Below are 21,482 nucleotides of genomic sequence, written 5' to 3'. Positions count from 1 at the left end.
GATTACATGTACATACAATTTTACGCATAAGATTATATATCTTGGACTCCGTCTCTAACTTTTACTTTTTTTAAAATTCAAATTCAAATTTTAAAATCTTCACAATTTCAGTAACTGTCATGCACGTTAGTATACGTACGCTTGTGCATAAAATTATAAGCACTATAGATTCAATGTCAAACCAACAATAAATCCTCCTGTTTTCGAAGAAGGCTTTGATCAATAAATAAATATGGGGAACTTAAAGTGTAATATATATATATATATATATATATGCTTATATATTCAAATCTCTCTAGTAAATATAGGGAAAGAACAAGGCAGATGAAATTAGATATATAAACAAAAACTCAATTATTGTCAACCAAGAAAGCTCTACATATATGTGTGGCCGAGACGAATCTTCAATATCGATCAAAGTATATATGCTAGTAGCCATGCATTCTGCATGAATTCCTAATTAAAACCATCTACAATCCGTAGAAAATTTCAATTAAGCAAATACTAAAGCTGCCAAAACTAGCTAGATCATCGTATATATATAAACGTCAAGTCCAGTAATAATACTTAAGTTCCCTCAACAAATTAAAGATCAGTCGTCTCGTCACTGCCATCAGGTTTATTAATATTTGGGTCACTGCCATCAGGGTTAGTATTTGGGTCACTACCGGGAAGATGCTCATACCATTCTGGGTAAAAGCTATAATTGCTACCATCCAATTGCGATGGCAAACTCATCCACAAATCCTCTTGGAGTTCACTCGGTTCATTTAGATTGTTAGACCCAAAGACTGTCTGATCTGTGGAATTATACACCCAGTTGGGGCTGAACCCAATTGGTGGAACCATCGTGGCAGGAAGAGGACTTGCATAATAATTCCCATCCACTGCTTGGAAGTAGCCATTGAAAGTAGCCCCTGTGCCGAGAGCATGAGCGTTACTGAATTGAGCATGAGCAGATTCTGGCTGCTGGAACCAATTTTGGAAGGTACTGGTGGTGATCTGCATATTATCCATGGTACCAATTATTGGTACTTTAACATCAGCAATGGCGGCAGCTTCGAGATTTCCACAATACATATGCTCATCATCACCCCCATCATAATCATCTTGCAGAGAAGTTGAACCAACCATCGCAGGAACGTTATCATCAGTTTGAGTTTTGGTTGATTTAACAGGTTTTTTATAAATCCTGCATAAGACCCAGTCATCCAACTGCAAAGTACAAGATTAGTGCTGATCATGGTCAGTTTTTGAAATAGAATTAAGAGCCTTAAAACGAACAGATTAATTAGTGAAAGGATGAGAAACTACATACGTACCCTCATGCCATTTGAGCCCCTTCCGCTACAGGGTGAATCCTTGACTCTAAATTCGTGCATAATCCAGTCGGTCTTCTTACCCTTCGGAGCCTTTCCTATATAAAAAACCAATGCCTTCCTAAACCCAACTACGGTTCCCTTTGATTTGATTTGCCTGTCAGCTCCGGTGGCTTTCCAATATCCATCACCGGCAGCTCGATTTGGCCGGCTTCCATTTCGATACTTTCGATCTCTTGGAGTGAAAATGTATAATTGATCTTCTGGATCATCCTTGTATTTTGCTTTTAATGGAAGAAATTAAACTGTTATTTTCATAGTTCAACTTCTGATCTTTAATATGAAATAGTCTTAATTTAAGCGCAAAGTATTGAATGTCACTGTATGCACCACATGCGATATGCACTCACAAGCAAAGATTCTACTTGAATGCAGTGAAACACGCAATGCCAGTGGATTACTAAAAGCTCATTGATCTGGTCTACTTCTACACATATATATGTTAATTGATATCATGGCTTCACAGAAAACTTTGTACATTGAAATGTATATAAGTTATTTTTAAGGAAAATTCTAAGTAAATGACTATAAGAAAGATGCTTATTGTAGAACAGATATTTGATGCGAAAATACACCTTTTACATACCCATTTCACCCTTGGATACTATATATCTAACTGGACAGAGCAACACTCTGTACAAAAGCACAAGTATAATTGCACATGATTCAGTCAAACGAAATGAAGCACTATCCAACACGTACGATGAATTAAACAAAATTGAAGCTGAACAGTCAGAGCTAGCAAGTTGAGTACGATGAATATTTCTTCAATTTCATATATTTATTCCCTTCTAGTTTTGCTAAGTGCATTCGACATGGAAAGAAGAAGATGGTGGACATCAGGAATATTAGTTCCAAGAAAAACAAGCACATCAAGAAAATTAAGGTATCTGCACAATATCTACCATGATTGATCTCTCATTCAGATTATAAAAAATTAGCAAGACAGAAACTTTATATCATGCAACGTTATGTTCAAATCAATTTCATTGGAAAAGAACCAGTTCCAAACAGCCCAAACCATGAAAGAATACCAAGAAAGAAACAGGATGTTTAAACAGATCAGTACTACCTGCAAGAAATTCTGGGTTATATGCATATAGGTTAACCTCCACGATGTTGTTGATTGGCAGGGGTTGGTTCCGTACTTTCTTCTTCAAGTAAAAGACGATGAGCTCTTCGTCTGTTGGGAGGAATCTGTACCCGGGAGTGGATTCTGAAACAACTTCTTGTTCCTTAATCTTGCTGTTGCTGTTGAAATTGTTTGACTCATCATCGATATCTGCAGGAAACCCTTGATAATGAGCAGCTCCAAAACTATTCGTTGTGATCAATGAACTGTTGTTGCTCTCTGGTGTATTACAGTCGAGGGCTAATTGGGGTTGCTCTCTAGTGTTATTGGTGAATGATTGGGTAGTAACAGCAGCCATGATAATCGGTTTACGTTCCTTGCCAATCTCAACCTCTATAGCAGGACTCTTCTCTGAAAAAGAAGCAGTTTCAGCAGACGTCAAATAACTAGAAAGTTGAAACTCGTACAACGTCCTCTCTCTATAAATATGTGTATTTCTAATAGTGTTGTGCTAGCGCCAGTCCACTTGTACCGATTTTTTTGGACTGATCGAATAGTGTAATTTTTCTTTTTAAATATTGATCGAAATCTCTGATGAAATTTTTAAATATATTTATCGGATTATATATTTTTTGGTTCGGATTTTTTTGCCCTTTTTTGGATACTCCCAGGATTTATCCTGCTTTTTTTCCTTGTATATCGGAGCAACCATTCAGAAGAGGTTAATTTAATCCAATTGAATCTATGTTTGAATTAAAAGAGTAATCTTAAATATAGTTAAGAGTGTCGTTTATTATTAAAAAATTAATTTTTTAATATAAATTTTATATTTACTTATTTTTTAAAAATAATTACACGATGTATATGCATTTTTTTGACCAAAAAGATCACATATGAAATCATTTCTTTTGTACGTTAGGATTGCAAGTTTGCCTTTTAATTTAACTTAATTATTATTATCTTTATTTTTGAATACATATTACATTATTTCTATCTACATACGTACGTATACTAACTAAAATAATAAAAGGCTGATAAGAATTTATCCCTTGGCAGTACTGTTCCTTCGTGATAACAATCAATCCCTTAATTTAAGTACTTATAATGAAGTTAATGAAGGTAATCATGATTATGTTCATAATTTGAAAAATCCAAATCAAAGGCAATCTCAGCAATGTTAATCATCAATCTTATCTGTTGCTTTTCTCTATTTGTAAACGAGAAAACAGGACTTATAGAAAAATAAATAATTCAAATATTTAAAATTATTAATAAATAATTATAAACATCATAGAATTATAATATAAATAATAAAGTGCATTTTCTTTTATCGTCATCATATATATATATATATAAATTATAGATTATGAAAAAAAATATTAATTCAGAACCAAATATATTTGCGGATATTCTTTTGATCAGACTTTGACCAAATTATGATATATGCGTATTTTATTATGGGAAATATTTTAATTACAAAGAGATTAAATAAAAATAAATTAATTAATTAACGTGATTTGATATGATAAGTGAAATATAAAATTATTTTTATTATAAAATAGATGTAATAAATTTTATAAAATTATATCAATTTATTAATTTATTTTATATAATTTTTTTATATTTATAATAATTATTATTTATTATTGCAAAAAAAAGGTTTTTGAAGGAAGAGCGCCGATGGCTCGAACCAAAAAGACCGGGGATTTGTTGAAGTATCGGTGGATATGACATGATAAGCGATAACCATTGACCACCTACTTTAAAGCTTAGTGGAACCCAATAAATCATGACAGGCCGGGGCAGCCGCACTTTCAAATGCATGTGGTTAAGATCGATGTAATTGCAACATGCAAACCTACCTCCTTTAAAGATTATCCTTTATAACCATTCAGTTGTCAATCTCAATTATCTAACTAACCTTTTAACTTCTTCTTCATTTTTCTTTATTTTTTATTTTTTATTTTTTATTTTGGCAGGTGGGAGTGTGTTTTGCAATAACAGCATAATGATCCCATCTTGAATATCTGTGCTAATTTCTAGTCTAAGGATAAGAAATTAATGTATCTCCTTGTTTGGAATAGGGTAGTAGATCGTCCTTATCAATAGGAAATGTCTAGAATTTGGATTAGGACGGAGCACAACCCCATAAAGGCTGAGCTCAGTCGTCATATCTAGTAGACTAGACTAGTACTCAACAAGGGTTGAGTGACCCACCTGTTTGCCTGTCTAAATTAGAGATGTTTGCTCCTTTTTTTTTTATTATTTAAAAAAATAGATTTATACACTGAAATAAATTTATAACATATGATTGTAGCTTCCGTGAACTTAATTATAAATTTACGAGCGATGCTGGAAAAGGGTTAGAGTGGAATACTTCTTTTCACACTGTCCAATACAAAACTGCCACAACATAAGTCTATGAAAACAAATTTAAATGCTTGCCTCACACAATCTCCCCCCCACCGGGCGCATACTTTGTAATATATTTTTCACCCCTCTCCCTCTAGCTTTCTCCCTCTCTCTCAAGCCTCAGTCTCTCTCTCTCCTCGAGTAGATCCGCATGTATGCAAATGGAAGTGGATCCCACAACATCATGGTCTTGGTCACGGTCTTGATTCACGGGTGTAAGCCGGTCGGGACGGGAAAAACCGACCATTCAGTCCAGACATGACCAGATCTAACTTTGGATCGATAGATCTTCATCTTATATTGTGGACCAATACCATTTGATCAAGGCCTAAGTTCTATAATTTTGGATTGAATTGGATTGAATAGACGGAACTCTTATATATTTTTTAATTTTTTAATAATTTAATATATTATTTTATATAGTAATTATATAAGTTAATGGTATAATTTTAATTTAATTTATTATCATTAACGATATAAATTTTTTTTAATGAGTTAGCTACATAATCTATATTAATAATTCACTTAATTTTAATTTTATAATTTAAATAAATTTTTTATTAATTTATTGAAAAAAAAAGAAAAGAAATAATTATGCTGGATTGGACAAGACCGATAGCTACCAATTCGATCAACTATTAGTCCTGTCCAATCTTTTATGGATGTTCGGTCCGATCCGGTTGGAGAAGAATGGACCAGACCGATTTACACCCCTTGTCTTGATGGTGATAAGGATGTTTATCGTGCTAGAGCTCGAGCCTCTAAGACTTCCATATCTAGACCTGTTTACAACACCGAGCGCATAAGAGGGTTAACCATGCCTTACCGTTTTACCAATGGTCGGCACTCGTCTAGTCCACTAGTCGGAAGGTTGACTACATCGAGGAAGGATGATTTGGATGTACCTTATTTGAGCCTCAAAGAGTTGAATATAGAACAGTATCAAAGGGTATCTACCTCCTCCATGCCCATATATCTGATCACTTAAAAAAAAAAAACCAGTGCTAATGTCTACATTTTTTAGTTTATTTTTTTGTGGAACCATATCCATATTCATCTCTTTTCTTTTAATGGAACTATATCCATATTCATCTCTTTTCTTTTAATCCATTTTCTGCACTGTTCTCCAAAGTGGGTGTTAATGAGGATAACTTTTTATCTCTTCGGGCTAGCCACCAATTGTCACTATGAACTGAAAAAGGCGTTTGATCCATTGGAGGAAGGGTTGGATATGAACTGAAAAAGGCGTTTGATCCATTGGAGGAAGCGTTGGATCCTCCCATTTGTGTTTACAGAGTAAGTATGCAGGGGGAGGGGAGGTCTGTGAGGCAATTATGTAAGCTTTTTTTTTTTTTTTGACAAAAAGAGTAATGGTATTTGAATTATCTTTATATTTTTATCATTTTATGATGTGATATTAAATAATTAAAATATTAAAAATTATTTATATTATATTTTATTTATAAATTTATTATCTAATATCATATCATAAAATATTTTATAATATAATATTAAATAATTAGAAACTATCTATTATATTTTATTTATAAATATATTATCTTCAGATTATGTAATAATGAGATGCTCATAAAAAAAAAAAAAATACTTGCTTGTTAAATTTTTTTATGAATTAATGATGTGGCAGTTTTGTATTGGATGGTGTAAAAATGAGTCTTACTTTTACAGAATTCGCCGCTTTATTTAACAGAGTAATGTTATACATCACACTATTATTTTATTTATATTATATTATATATGATGTGTCGTATTTAACATCACTTGAAAATAAATAGATATGTAATAAATTATTATTTAATAGTAATAAATATGAAACATCTTATTTAATGAGATACAAGTGAAATGATAGTATCATGTATATAATTTTTTTTTTAACTTTCTAATTAAGAAAATATTTTTTAATAATATTGTTGTAAATGTTTTTTAAAAAAATAATAAATATAAAAAACCAAAAAAAAAAGAAAACACTTAAAATAGACTAACGGAGTCAACCCGAGCTCGCAGCGGTATTTGACTATTTGCAGGTACAGCCACCCTTCGTCATTTATTGCTCGTCGCTACACGCGCAGAGTGGCTTTTACGAGCACGCACTGTCCAGTACTATTTCCACCAATTCTCTATCCCTTTCAGACGCGTGCGCGCGCATGCACATCACTCCATTAACCCCGCAGGCGCACACACTTCAAATCCGATCATTTTTTAACCATTGCTCTTTCGTCAGAGACTTGACATCACACTAATATCTACCTCTTTTCCTCTCTCTCTCTCTCTCTCTCGGGGAAGAACATACAACATAGTCCTCCTACCTATACAAAAGATAAGAGAAATTCAGTGAGAAACCTTTCATGGCGTCTTTGCTAACACCGCTCAACCAGCCCATCTCAACTCTCCGACCTCGTTCTCCTGGGCTCCTGCCAAGATACAACCTAAAAAAAACCCAAAATCTCGGCCTTCCGGAGAAACCCTTTTCACCAAATTATAAGCCAACCATAGGCACAAAATGCTCGACAGTCTCAAGTTTAATCCCAAAGTTGGATGAACCTTCGACCCTAGTTTTCGAGGAACAGGACCGGCCCCTTTGTGAAATTTGGAAGGAAATTCAGGGCTGCAATGACTGGGAAGGCCTTCTGGACCCCATGAATTCCCACCTCCGACAAGAAATCATCCGGTACGGAGAATTCGCACAAGCTTGCTACGATTCCTTCGACTTCGATCCTCACTCCAAGTACTGTGGCACATGCAAATATCGAGGAGCCAATTTCTTCGAAAAGCTCGACATGGAAGACAAAGGCTACAAAATCAGCCGGTATTTATACGCAACTTCAAACATCAACCTCCCCAATTTCTTCCAAAAATCCAAGATGAGCAGCGTTTGGAGCACCCATGCAAACTGGATGGGCTACGTGGCGGTTACCACCGACGAGGAAGAGATCAAACGGCTGGGGCGGCGCGAAATTGTCATTGCATGGAGAGGCACGGTGACGTTCCTCGAATGGGTATGTGATCTCAAAGATATTCTCCACCCGGCGAACTTTCGTGGAGACCCATCGATCAAGATAGAGTCAGGCTTCTACGACTTGTACACCAAGAAAGAGGAGAACTGCAAGTATTGCTCATTCTCAGCTCGTGAACAAGTACTAGCCGAAATCAAGCGGCTTCTGGACTACTACAGAGGAGAAGAAATAAGCATTACAGTGACGGGGCATAGTCTTGGAGCTGCTTTAGCTATCTTAAGCGCTTATGACATAGCCGAGATGAAGCTCAACATTGTACGTGATGGTGCTGGTTTTGCAACCAAGATTCCCATCACGGTTTACTCCTTTTCGGGTCCTCGAGTGGGCAACCTCAAGTTCAAGGAAAGATGCGATGAGCTCGGAGTTAAGGTACTGAGAGTGACAAATGTGCACGACAAGGTGCCAACTGTACCTGGGATAATTGCAAACGAGAAATTCCAGTTCCAGAAGTATGTAGAGGATGCTATGTCATTTCCATGGAGTTATGCTCATGTTGGGGTGGAACTTGCATTGGATCACACTCAGAGCCCGTTTCTGAAGACGACTAATGATCTTGGTTGTGCGCATAATTTGGAGGTTCATTTACACTTGGTCGACGGCTACCACGGGAAGGGACAGGAGTTTCGGTTGGCGACGAAGAGGGATATAGCCCTAGTCAACAAGTGCTGTGATTTTTTGAGGAGTGAATATGGGGTACCTCCATATTGGAGGCAGGATGAGAACAAAGGCATGGTCAGGAATGGCGAAGGACGGTGGGTTTTGCCGGAAAGACCCAGATTGGAGGCACACCCACCGGACACGGCCCACCACCTTGAACAAGCACTCAAGATTGCTACCTCTGATGAGATCTGTGATTAATGAATCGTGAGGACCCCGGCCATTCACTCGTTTTGATGGTAAGTTGTCGGAGAATTTTTTACATGTTATAAAAATAAATTTACCTAAATATTTTTATAATAAAATTTGTTAAGTATCTCAAAACATCTTTTTACAGCAAGAAATAAGAAATTCTAAAAACAACTAAATTTATAAAATGCATTTATTTCCTTGAAAACGTAAACGAAGCATCTTCGAATTGTACAGTACGGGCAACTTTACCTGCCCGTAAATCCAAGTCGATGTTCTTTAAATTGAGCATTGAAGGCCTTTTTCAGTCAAGAGTAGTGCTCCATTTGCAGGCTGGGAAAGGAATCAAATGGCTAATTATTGCTGGACCCTATGTTCAGTTACCATAAACACGTCTTACAAGCAAGCCTACGTCACCAAAGTAGAGCAATGTGGGTTTTAATCTAGAAAAATTTGTGGTTGGAATGCTCCGATCGAGAAAGAAACCAGACTTGTATTTGGAATGATATTTTGGTTGTTACTTTGTTTATTCTCTTTAATTAGTACAGTTTTTTTATCTATCAGGTTTGATAACTTATCACGTGATTACATAGGAGTGTTCTATCGGATATCGGATTGGGTACTCGGGTATATTTGGAATTCAAATTAATCCAAATTTTAACAATATGGAAATCAGATTCCAGCCTATACCTATTTTTTTTGTTTTTAGTCCATATTTCATAGCCTAATTTTTTTTTCAAAAAAATTGCCTATATTATATTAAAGACTTTTTAAGAAAAATTCAAGTTAAAGAGCAACTTTCCTTTATATAAAAGTATATATTTATTAAAATTAAACCGGTTTTACTCGTACGGATATCGACCCAGATATATTCTTGGCCAGAACCCGTAACCGAAAACTTAGTTATCTGAGTTTCAAAAAATCTGACCTGGATGAAAAGCCCTAATCTAGTAAGAAAATGTAAGCATATTTACTTAATTTAATACTTTATTTGTGTGCCCATCCTGAATTCCTTTCAATTTTTTAACTCTATAAGTATTAAATATTGAGTATAAGCATTAACTTAGCGATTAATTAAACTAAAACTTGAGAACTCAAAATTGCCTCGTTTGTTTTTTCAGATGAGATGATATGAGTTGACATTAAAATTAAAAGTTGAATAAAATATTATTAGAATATATATTTTTAATATTATTTTTATTTTGATATTTGAAAAATTGAATTGTTTTTTTTATTTTGTGTAAAAATTTAGAAAAATTGTAATTGTGAGATAAGATAAGATAAGATAAGATAAAAAATTTTATGAAAGTGAAGAGGCATAACCGGGTACTAAGTAATAATACATTTATAATTTCATTAAAGTTATATTACAACCTATTAAACAATTAGTTAATTATGTAATTACGTTAAAATATTAAATATGAATCTTAATTTTACAATATTTAATAATAGAATTATAAATAATCGTAAAATAATTATAAATTACTATTTTTCAAAATCATGTGCTATTCTTTAGGGGTGTACATTGATGGTTTCAGAATCACAGTGCCATATCGAGACCCCACTAATGTCTACCACGAGAGCTTAGCATCGGTCGAAACTGGTTGATTGGGGAAAGAAAATCGATATTACCAATCTCAACGCTGCATGGTTCGATTATTTGGTTTGTCGTTGGCGTCTCTTTGATGAAGGAGGGATGCCACGTCTATTGTTGAGTGAGTTTAAGGCATAGGGTTTAGGGTTGCAGATGAAATACTCTGTATGCAAGGAAGAAGAAGAAGAGGGTCGGGGGTGTTAATTAAACCTAATTCAAAATGACGAGTTCTATATGTTTTTTTTTTTTTAACTTCCACTTGGTAAAACGACACAATTTCACTCATTTAAGTGAAATGTCGCGGTTTTATATACATATATTCAAAAATAAATAAACAAATAAAAAGGATCAGCAAGTTCAGCGGTTTCTTAAGGGTTCAAAGTGGTGCTGAACTGCTGACATTGGTTTTCCCTCAAATTCTCTCACTCGCCAACTGGTTCTTTGCCGGTTCTGTGCTCTGGTGGCTGGTCTGATCGGTTGCTGGCCAGTTCTGGTGATATTTGATATCTTAGAGAGAAATGTTACTATGCTACTTGATCAATATACTACTCTTTTTTTATTATTTATTAAAAAATACAAATACAAATTTAAAATACAAATATAAAGGAATAGAGGGATTTCTAGAGCTTCAGTCTTCTTCTTGTATTTACAGACACTATTTTATTTTGAATATTTCTTTTTAATGTTTTTAAGTCACATGGCACCACAGTGCACGTGAATGAGATAATCAAGTGAACAGTATAGCTAAAATATCATAGTAGCAATGCTCTATTTTCTATTAAGAATTTAAGAGTTTTCAAGCGGGAGAAGAAGGTAGTTGGCCAATATATATCGCTATTAAATCCATGCATCTTATATATCTTTGTGGCCATATTCATTATGCATATATTTAGACATGCATGAGTACTTGTATATAATTAAATCGGATTATTGTGGAATTTGTACAATCGTAACATAGTAATATACGTATGATTGGAGGAAGAAAACAACAACTAATTTAAACTAAATCATGCACCCATTTTGCAAAGTTACTGCTGTTTCTCTTTATGACCATCATGTCCGTGATGAATGGAAAATGTGTATCTGTTGGATCGATCCACCGAACAGATCGAGCCTGATGACTCGCGGCAATGAAGTTTTGATCAGAAGCCCCCCAACTTGGGTATAAAGTAGATAGAAATGATGGGTATACATGTATACCTTTCCAGCGTTGGTTTGCGCAATTCGGACCACATTGTGCGAGTTATGATTGCGCTTTCCATCTCTTTTCCTCACATTCCAAATACCACTATCAAGCTTTTATAATTTTGTCTTGTCATTTTCATGCCCCATAACGTCTTTTATTTGAGGAGAGGGAAGAAAAAATTGTAAATTGAACCTAACATGTTCCACCATGACTATTTCTCACCTAGTTGGTGCTCAGTAATTATTAGGTACTATCGGAGTACAGATATCATGTGATACTTTTATCTTATCATATAATATATCTTCTATGGTACTGTAAACTCATGAACGGCTTTCCAAAAATTTAGAAATTCTAGTTCCACTCCTTTCTTTAATTTCAATTCAATGTTGTCTTTTGTTGTGACAAATGGAGATTTTAAGATGGAAATGAAGCATAAAAAGATAATAAATAAATTTCAGCAATCACACAAGATATTAGGATTTAAGTGGTTTGGCTTGAATAATAATATACATTCACTGCCGGATCTTAAAGGAATTCACTATTCAAACATGGAGTACAAAAGAGCATAATAAAATTTTCAACTCAAAGTCCCAATACATACAAGCCTCATAATCTCATTAGAGGGAAAACATTTGTATATTTCTTGAACTCTTGATCATCTTCTCCATTCTCTCAATTTTTAGGAGCATGCTCTTATAGATGAGAGAACGAAAACACCACTGTATATCCATGGGAAGATAAGCTTCTCTCTCGCACCCCCGCTCTCTTTCTCTTTCAAACTTCACAACAACAACATAAACGCAGCGAGACAAATTTTAAGTTAGGTAAACAAATCAAGTCTTGCTTTTGAGTTACAAGCATAGGAAAAAAAAAAAAAAAGGCTTCGTCTTCACATAGGAAATCCAGTCACTTTTCCTTGATTTCTAAATTAATTTTTCACAAGAAATTACTATAATATGAAATATTTCTTATTTTGTGAAGTTTGTACGCACTAGTTTTAGGACCAAAGCTATTTAATCCAAAAAGTAGATTGTCTAATTTCTGGTTGCTATATATTACGGAAATAGATGCTGCAGCACAGGACCAAGCACAGAACCACTACTCTGCTCCACAACCTGTGAAGGAAACGGGTCACGATAGCTGGCTGAGCACACTCCCCCACAGCTGGAAAGCTTTTGGACAGACTCTAAAAATAATAGAAATATTTGTGTGGTCTCAATATTTGTACCACACTTTCTCTTTGCTGTTGCCTAGAATGGTCACTGTATAATAAGAAAGAAAAGGCTGAAGCTAGAATGGTCAGCGGTTTGAGGCCGACTCAAACCGCTGAACCGGCCAACTGCATATACTTATTATTATTATTTTTAATTTATATCTATATAAAACGATGTTGTTCTACTTAAATTTAAGTGGAACGTTAAGCCTTCAATTCTATTTTAAACACATCTGAACGATTAAACCAAAAGACGTCGTTTTATTTATGAGAAACGAAAAAAGAAGAAGAAGTAGAATGACGCCGTTGGATTTAAAACCAAATGGCGTCGTTTATATGTGTGCAGCTTTTTCTTCCTTATCTTCTTCTTTCCCGATTCACGTCCATTTCTCATCCTCTCTCTCTCTCTCTCTCTCTCTCTCTCTCTCTCTCTCTCTCTCTCTCTCTCCCCTCTGTAACTCTCTCTCTCTCTCAGAGAACCAGCGCCGCTAGGGGAATAGAGAACTGACCATGAATTGCCAGAGTCGATAAGGATAGTTTTCCTCCTCCCCATCAACTAGTTACGGTTGGTTGCTCTGGCATATTTCATCTCATTGGTTGGCGTCAGTTTTACTCAAAAACCACGCCTATGAGGTCGGTTTTCACCCCTAGTGGATGGGACTATTCCTATGCCCCTCCCAAAGTCGATGACCAGATCAATTAATTATTTGCAGGATCAATTAATTATTTCAACTCTAAATTCATCGTTGTCTGCTATAGTTTTGTCCCATATTCTTGAGTGTGCCACTTCACGAGATGTTTGGAACACTCTCCAAAATCTGTATGCAGCATAGTCCTCTACTCACATACTCTAAATTCAATACTAGTTGGCTACACTCAAGAAGGGCTCATAGTCCATTTCGGACTATTACCACAAGGCCACTTCGCTGGCTGCTTCTCTTAGCGCAGCAGTCCATCCTTGATCTCCCTCTCAGTTTTCTATCTATCTCTAGATAAGACTTGGCTCAGACTATGAGTCCATTGTTACCTCCATTACCATAGACCAGAACCATTATCTTCCCTTTAGGTCTATAGTTTTCTTTTTAATCATGAATCATGATTGGCTCACCAAACTCAATCTTTGATTTCAGTCACAAGTCTTGTAGCACATGCCACAAGCATGAGAGTCCCTATGTCATCAGGGTCCTCCAACAGAGGTCGACACCCTAACTCGAGAGGTGGAAGGCGTGGCCGTGGACGTGGACGTGGCCAACCCCATAATTTTTTCTCTAATCGACGTGACACTCGTCCTCTATGTCAAGTTTGCCACAAGCATGGTCATACAGCTCTCTCATGTTACTACCGTTTTGACCATGCATACCAAGCCTCAGCTCCCTCCTCCCTTATAACTAACTTTACCGCCCTTCCCCCTCAGTGCCCCATCAACCGACTGGTTCCCACCATCAACCACTTTACCTATCAGTTCTCTAACCTCAACCTTGAGTCCATTCCATATACTGGCACTGACCAAGTTAGCATTGACGATGGCTCTACACTTTCTAGACAGAATGTTGGATCTGCTTATTGCTGCTCTTGGTGCATATTTTTCTGTCAAGGACCTCGGTCCTTTACATTATTTTCTTGGTACAGAGGTGTCTAGGAATTCCACGGGTTTAAGCATGTCTCAATCTAAGTATATTTCGAATCTTTTAATTCAGACCAACATGCATAAGTCTAAAACTGTCACCGCTCCCATGTCATCATCAGTTAAACTCACTGCACTTGAAGGATCATCTTTTGAGGGTCCTCAATTTTATCAGAGTATTGTTGGCAGCCTCCCAATATCTGGCTTTTACTCAGCCAGATATTTCTTTTGTTATTAATAAAGTTCGTTAGTTTATGCATTATCCACACTTATTCCAATGGCAAGCCGTTAAAAAAATTTTGAGGTATCTTAATCTTACTTAGCATTTTGGTCTTCATTATAATCCTTCTATATGAAATTTATTTGCCTTTTTCGATGCTGACTGGGTAGGTTGCCCTAACGATCGAAATTCTACTAGTGGATTTTATATTTATTTGACTCATATTTAATATCGTGGGATTCCAAAAAACAACCAACCATAACTCGGCATTCCACTGAAGTCGAGTATAAGGAAATTGCTAATACTGTATGAGAGCTTTTGTGGCTCTAGTCTTTTCTTAAGAAATTGGATATTTTTCTAAATGAATCTCACACGGTGTGATAATTTAGAGGTAAATCCTATTTTGCATGCCCATACCAAATATGTTGAATTAGATTATCACTTTATTAAAGATCGCATGCTCTAAAACTATCATTTTTGTGAAGTAAATATCAAATTACAGATATTTTTACAAAACCACTGTCGTAAACTCACTTACGATCAAGCCTCAAGCTTTCTCCTATAATGCTTGGATCGCGGGAGACTATTCCGGAAATAGATGCTGCAGTACAGGACCAAGCACAGGACCACTACTCTGCCCCCACAACCTGTGAAGGAAACGGGAAACGGGTCACGCTGGCTGAGCACTCCACCACAGCTTGGAAAGCTTTTGGACAGATAGACTACAAAAATAATAGAAATATTTGTGTGGTCCCAATATTTATACTATACTTTCTCTTTGCTGTTGCCTATCTGAAAAATTGGAGTAAAGAAAAATATAATAATAATGATAAAGTAAAGTATTATAAATATTTTAATTATAGTTACATAAGAATTAAATGTCCAATCAACTGCACAGATGGCATGGCATACTGCATACAATAGCATGAAATAACTTTGAAAATAGAACCAGAATGGTCACTGTATGGTAGGTAAGAAAAGGCTGAAGCTATACTCTATAAAGTAATATCATTCAAAGAAGAATTACTTCAAACACGCTATCTGCTACTTTTCTTCAATACTATATGTCGCGCAGGTTCAAGTTTCAACAAAAGGTGAACAAGATAGCGAAGAGGCAAGTCTGTCAAGCGGGAAAGAATGGAAGAGTAGAGTACGATGGCTGTGAAGATGAGTTTGAGGTTGTAACAAAGTCTAAAATAATTAATTGCATGGTTTACGTACTGGTATGGTACCATACGATGAAAAATATAATGATGTTACTCATTATTTATTTATTTATTATTTTATAATATACTATTAAATGATTAAAAATTATTTATTATATTTTATTTATAAACCTAATGTTTAATATTACTACATAAGATCTTATGAAAATCATATTTTTTAAAAAAAAAAAAAAGTAAAATACTTCACCCTTCAACCTCAATCTCTTTATTTCCACTTACATCCTTTATTATGCTTTCATTCATTTTTTTATTTGGCGTTTGTTGTACTGTAAAATTACCTTTGCCTCTCACGTGCGAGGCAGAAATAGGATTTAAAATCCGGACATAAAATCACCATTTATTTAAAAAATTTAGATAAATAAAAAGTGATAAATTTATTAAATTTTCTTAAATATATTTAATATTTTTTTCTTATTAATTGTGCTTATCTTTGCGGTATCCATTATTAGAGCAGTCCCAATAGTTTATCTATCATATTCTTTAAAATACATCACTAAAATTTATTTTTTCTATTTTACATACTGACTTTTACAATATACCAGATATCAGCTTATCTATTTTTTCTTCATATCATTTAAATATTATATTATTTAATAATTTGTTTGAGAAAAAGTACAAACAGAGAGAAACTATTGTAGGAAATATATCATTTAAAAAAAATTCTATTTATCGTCCTTTACACCACACACAAATTTATGATTTGCCATTTTGTTTAAATATACATATAATATTAATATGTAAATATATTTATTTGAATAAAAAGATAAAAAATAAAAAATTATATATTAATATATAGCGCGATAATGAATCACTTTATTAAATGAGCAATGCTACTCAACCTCCTTAACCTCCACACACCACATTTTTCAAAATTTTTAAATATTTTAATATTTTTTTTGAATTTTTTCTTCTTAAATTAATTTAATTCCTTTATTCATTATTTATATATTAAATATTTGATAAAAGAAAAAAATAATAAAAATTAAAAAAAATATGGTGTGTGGAGGTTGTGTGAATAATAAGAGGTTGTGTAGACTTCTTGTTATTAAATAATGAAAATATCAAAACAAATTGTGTTTCCCAAGTAATAATGTTCTCCTTCGAAAAGGGCTCAAAAAAGGCCTTTTAATTATGAAAAATTCTTCTTGTCATTCTCACACTTTACACACGACATTTATTTTAATTTTTTTTTTTATTTTTTCTATAATAAATATGTAATGTGTGGATGATAAATAAAATAATTCAATTAGTTTAATAAGAATAAAATAAAAAATAATATTTTAATATATAAAATGTATGATGTGAGATGATGTATAGCATCCCTCTTTCATCATATATCACATGCAAAGTCTTTATTGTCAACCAAACGACAAAACGTGAACCCGATGGCTGGCGTATAAGAATTTGTAATAGTTTATATATAAATAATTAATGTGGGGGAAATAAGGCATATGTGTGCATGCTTCCAAACTGATCATGGAAACGTGTTGGCTAGCAAAATATGCAATGATGTTGAATTTATGACAATATCTATCATTGCCAACTATGGACTTTGTCCATTTTTTGCACAGTTTTATAAGCAGTTTCTACCATAAACTTTACTTAAAGTAGTACTTTTCTTATTATGTTATTTGTTTTAAACAGGTATTTTGACCTTATCCTATCGTATATCTTTGATGGGATTCACTTTTTTTTTTTTTTTTTTTTAAACTTTACACAAGAATTAAACTTATATAAATTTATTTCATATATTTAAATATATATATATCAATTTATTTACATTTAAAGACTTAAAAAATATTATTATTTACATATCAATCCATATCATCTGAAATCACCTTAACATCCAAACTCAACGTAAGAGAAATAAAAGATAATTAAGTATATATTAAGAAAAATCTTCTTGCAAGCAAGTTTAATGCACCAATTCGTACACCAATATTGATATGTAAGGCATATATTTAACGAAACGATGTGAATTGAAAATAGAAATAATTTTTATGAGATATGAGATTTTCTTTTTCTCTTAAAATTCTATTTTTATTTTTTTAAAATAAAAAAATATTATAGATGCGCAAATTAGTGCACGAAACTTACTTGTACCTAATAAAACTAAAAAACTTGAATAAGATTTGTATACTTTAAACATGTATCTAGTATTATTCATACTCAAAATATATTTTATAATTCATTCCTAAAAAAATGCCACCTCACGTGCAAGTGAGTCTAGCTCGCGCATAACCATCCGTCTTAATTTGGAGCTCTTTAGAAATTGTCTACTATACTCTTCTTGAGTAATGAATACTTAACGATAGGAAAAAAAATTACTTAATAGATCACTAGCTAGAATGCCTTCGACAACAAATTAAGAAACCTGAAAATGACATTAGAAGATCATGTGAAAATGACATGATTCAAAAGACATCGGTCTTAGAAGAAGGAAAATGCTGCTTGTCCCGAGAATGGGTCCCGGGATGGCCTCCCATGCAATGCAATATTATTTTTACTTAGTAATTAAAGAAATGTTTTTTTAATAATATTGTGAATTTTTTAAAAAATATTTAAGGATATAAAAAAAATATGTAAAAAAAGAGAGGCATTTAGCGTTCTTAATTGAGACCCATTCGCGGGCTATACCCTCGGTGAGTGTAATACTACTCGTTAGAAAATGCACTTATATTTTAAAAGGAAAGGACAATGTTAAAATTAGTTAATATTAAAATGATAACAGTTATTATAGTGTTCGTAAGGCCCATCCTAATGCAGGCCCTGCACCACTCTATATGCACTAAAGTAAATCATATATAGGTTGTTCCTCTCTCTCTCTCTCAAACAAGGTTTAAAAGCAACGTGGATTTATTCCTACAAATTTAGACGGATTTTATACCTAAAGAATATGTTAGAAAATTGATTTACTAAAAACAAGCAAACCAAAACGTACGTATGCTTATTGTTGAGTTGCTCTTTGTTGGCTTGGTGGGTACGTAGTTACTCCTAACTCAGAACAAAAGGGTCGAGGGTTGTGCATGGGTTGGCTGTGAAGAAAAACAAAGGGATCTTTAAAAAACAAAATCTTATAATTTATGTTGCTTGATATGAAATGTTAGATTGTAAAGTGTTTTTTTGTTGTAAAATAGATCCAAAATATTATATCAAAACATGTTAATTTGTAAACTTATTTTAATAAGATATTTTCTTAGATCTAGCACTTCTTGATTATGAAAACAAGAGAGTGAAACTCAACTTTATGTGGATAGGTTCATATTGATAATTACTTTTCACTGACAAATGATCAGTACAGGGTTAGAGGGTATCTAATTTATCCTTAATTTCCTCCGGTTTAAAACTTTTTATTTTTTTTTATTTTAAGAAGATGATGGTACTTCAACTTTATTGATAGTCCTCTTTTATGGGGAGGAACTCTATCTTCAATCCAATCTATATTTAGTCCCCTAGCTCCCTGTTTTGTAAGAAAATCAGCCACAACATTTCCTTCACAAAAGACATGACTCACTATATAATCCAAACATTGAAGGCAAGCTAGAAGCTCATCCCAATAGTCCTCAAGATACCAGGTCTTATACTCTCCACTAACGATCCAGTTAATAAGAATTTGAGAATCTGTCTCAATATGAACCCAAAGATAACCTAGTTGACAACACCTCCTGACACTTTCCAGCAAACTTCTAAGCTCTGCAAAATTATTAGAACTCTGGCCTTAGGAAAATAAAAAAACCGCACACATCTTACCACTTGCATCATGAATGACACCCCCAACCCCAGCTGGACCAGGATTTCCCAAACTGCTCCCATCAATATTAAGTTTACCCAGTTCGGCAAGGGTGTGATCCATTTCACCATAGAAACCTTCTTTGCTTTAGGACTTGAAATCACTATATCCAACCTCTTTAGAATGACAACATCCTGGCTAGTAAACCTTAAAAATTTCATATTCAATTGCTTAATTCTACAGATTCAAAGCATAATAGCATGCCAAATAGACTCAACCTTGTCAATCTTACCATCATACCTGGCTTTGCAATGCCTTCCCCACAACTTCCAGGAGATAATGGAGGGAAGGAGACCAAAAATAGTCCGAACTTAAGTCGATTTACCAACACACTGAAACCAGAAATTAATTTGCTCTTTCCAAGTACGGAACTCACTCATATGCACACTTGACTGAACATCAGGCATGTGCCAAATTTGTCTAGCAAAACCACCTGTACAGAGAACATGATTAAGGTCCTCAATCTGGCCCAAAGAGTAACAATTACATTTAGACATCATAGGGATCCCAACCATTTTAATCTTTTCATCCACATTCAAGCAATTATTAGTAACCTTCCACATCATAATGGAGATTTTCTTAGGAAGGCTATTATGCCAAATCCAATAGGCCCAAGCTAAAGGAGGCGCCCAAACTTTAATACAATCCCATGCACTTTTGGTACTAAAAGTACAATCATTCTCCTTCATCTAAACTAAAACATCCTGCCCCTCTTTCCGCCTAGCCAAGAATTGATACAAGTCAGTAGCGTTTTGGTGACCCATAAGCCTTTCCAAGAGAAGAACATCCCAACCATTTTCAATCCGGCACTATTTAATCTTAATCAATGGTTGTTTAACCACCGAAAATTGGGCATTAAGAAGACTGGCTTCTTCCCAATTATCATACTAGAAGGAGAGATTTCCCTCTTTCATAAGTCACTTTGAGTTAGTAAGAACATTGGGAATACTATTGACAATAGGCCTCCAAAAACGAGTACCTTTATTCGGCGCCAAAAGGGATAAATGATTACCCCTAACACCTCTAAAAAAATCCGCTCACAAAGAATGACCCGAAGTCAAACGCGATGCAAGTTTCACGTGTAAAGCTCGCTGAATATCCCCAAAATCCCTAAAACCCAACCCACCTTCTTCTATAGGACGACAAATCTTATGCCAAACCACCAATTTTCTTTTACCTTTCCCTTGTGATTCACTTGAAAAAAAGAACTCAGAAGCCTATTCAACTCCATAATCACAACCTTAGAGACATGTAAGACAGCAAAAATGTGAGTAGCCATACTCGAAAGAACGTGACGCAGAAGAATAGTTCTTCCACCTACAGAGAGCAATTTCATCTTCCAACCCACAATCTTTTTTTTAACTTTCCCTAACAAATCACCAAAATCTGAAGCTTTCAATCTACCAACCACAATGGGCACACCCAAATACTTGAAATGAAAAGAGCCCTCAGAAAAACTAGTAATACGAATAATAGATCTCTTTCTAGGAATAGAAATGTGTTTAGAGAAAAAGATAGCACTTTTCTCTTTGCTATGGACTTGACCCGACCAATCTTCATAAGGACTTCAAAACTTGCATCAATCCTTTCATCGACCGGTTCCTCCCATTCGTAGAAATAACTATATCATCAGCATACATAAGATGAGAAACAAGCGAGGTACCTCGAGCCTAAGTGAACTGGCCAATATTACCATTATCAAAAGAATGCCTAAGAAGACGAGAGCGTACCTCTTGCATAACAATAAACAAATAAGGCGATAAAGGGTCCCCTTGCCTCAGACCACATTCACATTTTAAAAACCCCAAATGAGTGCCATTCATCATAATCAAATACCAAGGTGTGGAGATACTGTAACAGCCCGCTAGAAATTCAATTGTGGAATTTC

General features: G+C 34.4%; 2 protein-coding genes across 2 annotated transcripts; one reads left to right on the top strand and one right to left on the bottom strand.

Moving 5' to 3' along the window:
- Nucleotides 1–305: 305 nt before the first annotated feature.
- LOC122292654 (NAC domain-containing protein 19-like) lies at nt 306–2,896 on the bottom strand. The gene is made up of 3 exons (XM_043101110.1): nt 2,452–2,896; nt 1,323–1,603; nt 306–1,215 (listed from the first exon to the last, which is right to left on the bottom strand). Exons 1-3 carry the CDS (start codon nt 2,807–2,809, stop codon nt 586–588), a joined length of 1,269 nt encoding a protein of 422 aa, XP_042957044.1. The 5' UTR covers nt 2,810–2,896; the 3' UTR covers nt 306–585.
- A 4,163-nt stretch (nt 2,897–7,059) lies between these two features.
- On the top strand, nt 7,060–9,270 carry LOC122292653 (phospholipase A1-Igamma3, chloroplastic). Its single transcript, XM_043101109.1, has 2 exons — nt 7,060–8,791; nt 9,074–9,270. Exon 1 carries the CDS (start codon nt 7,227–7,229, stop codon nt 8,751–8,753), a length of 1,527 nt encoding a protein of 508 aa, XP_042957043.1. The 5' UTR covers nt 7,060–7,226; the 3' UTR covers nt 8,754–8,791; nt 9,074–9,270.
- Nucleotides 9,271–21,482: the final 12,212 nt, after the last annotated feature.

The sequence above is a fragment of the Carya illinoinensis genome, chromosome 13 (assembly GCF_018687715.1).
Source record: "Carya illinoinensis cultivar Pawnee chromosome 13, C.illinoinensisPawnee_v1, whole genome shotgun sequence".
Classification (NCBI taxonomy): Eukaryota; Viridiplantae; Streptophyta; class Magnoliopsida; order Fagales; family Juglandaceae; genus Carya; species Carya illinoinensis.
This window is presented reverse-complemented; position numbering and strand designations above follow the sequence as displayed.

Bases quoted from the DNA above. Each gene is read 5' to 3' on its own strand.
- LOC122292653 (XM_043101109.1), top strand. From the start codon at position 7,227: ATGGCGTCTTTGCTAACACCGCTCAACCAGCCCATCTCAACTCTCCGA.
- LOC122292654 (XM_043101110.1), bottom strand. From the start codon at position 2,809: ATGGCTGCTGTTACTACCCAATCATTCACCAATAACACTAGAGAGCAA. The intron at 1,604-2,451 runs GTAGTACTGATC...TTCCATTAAAAG, and splicing joins TAACCCAGAATTTCTTGCAG to CAAAATACAAGGATGATCCA. The intron at 1,216-1,322 runs GTACGTATGTAG...TGTACTTTGCAG, and splicing joins GGGGCTCAAATGGCATGAGG to TTGGATGACTGGGTCTTATG.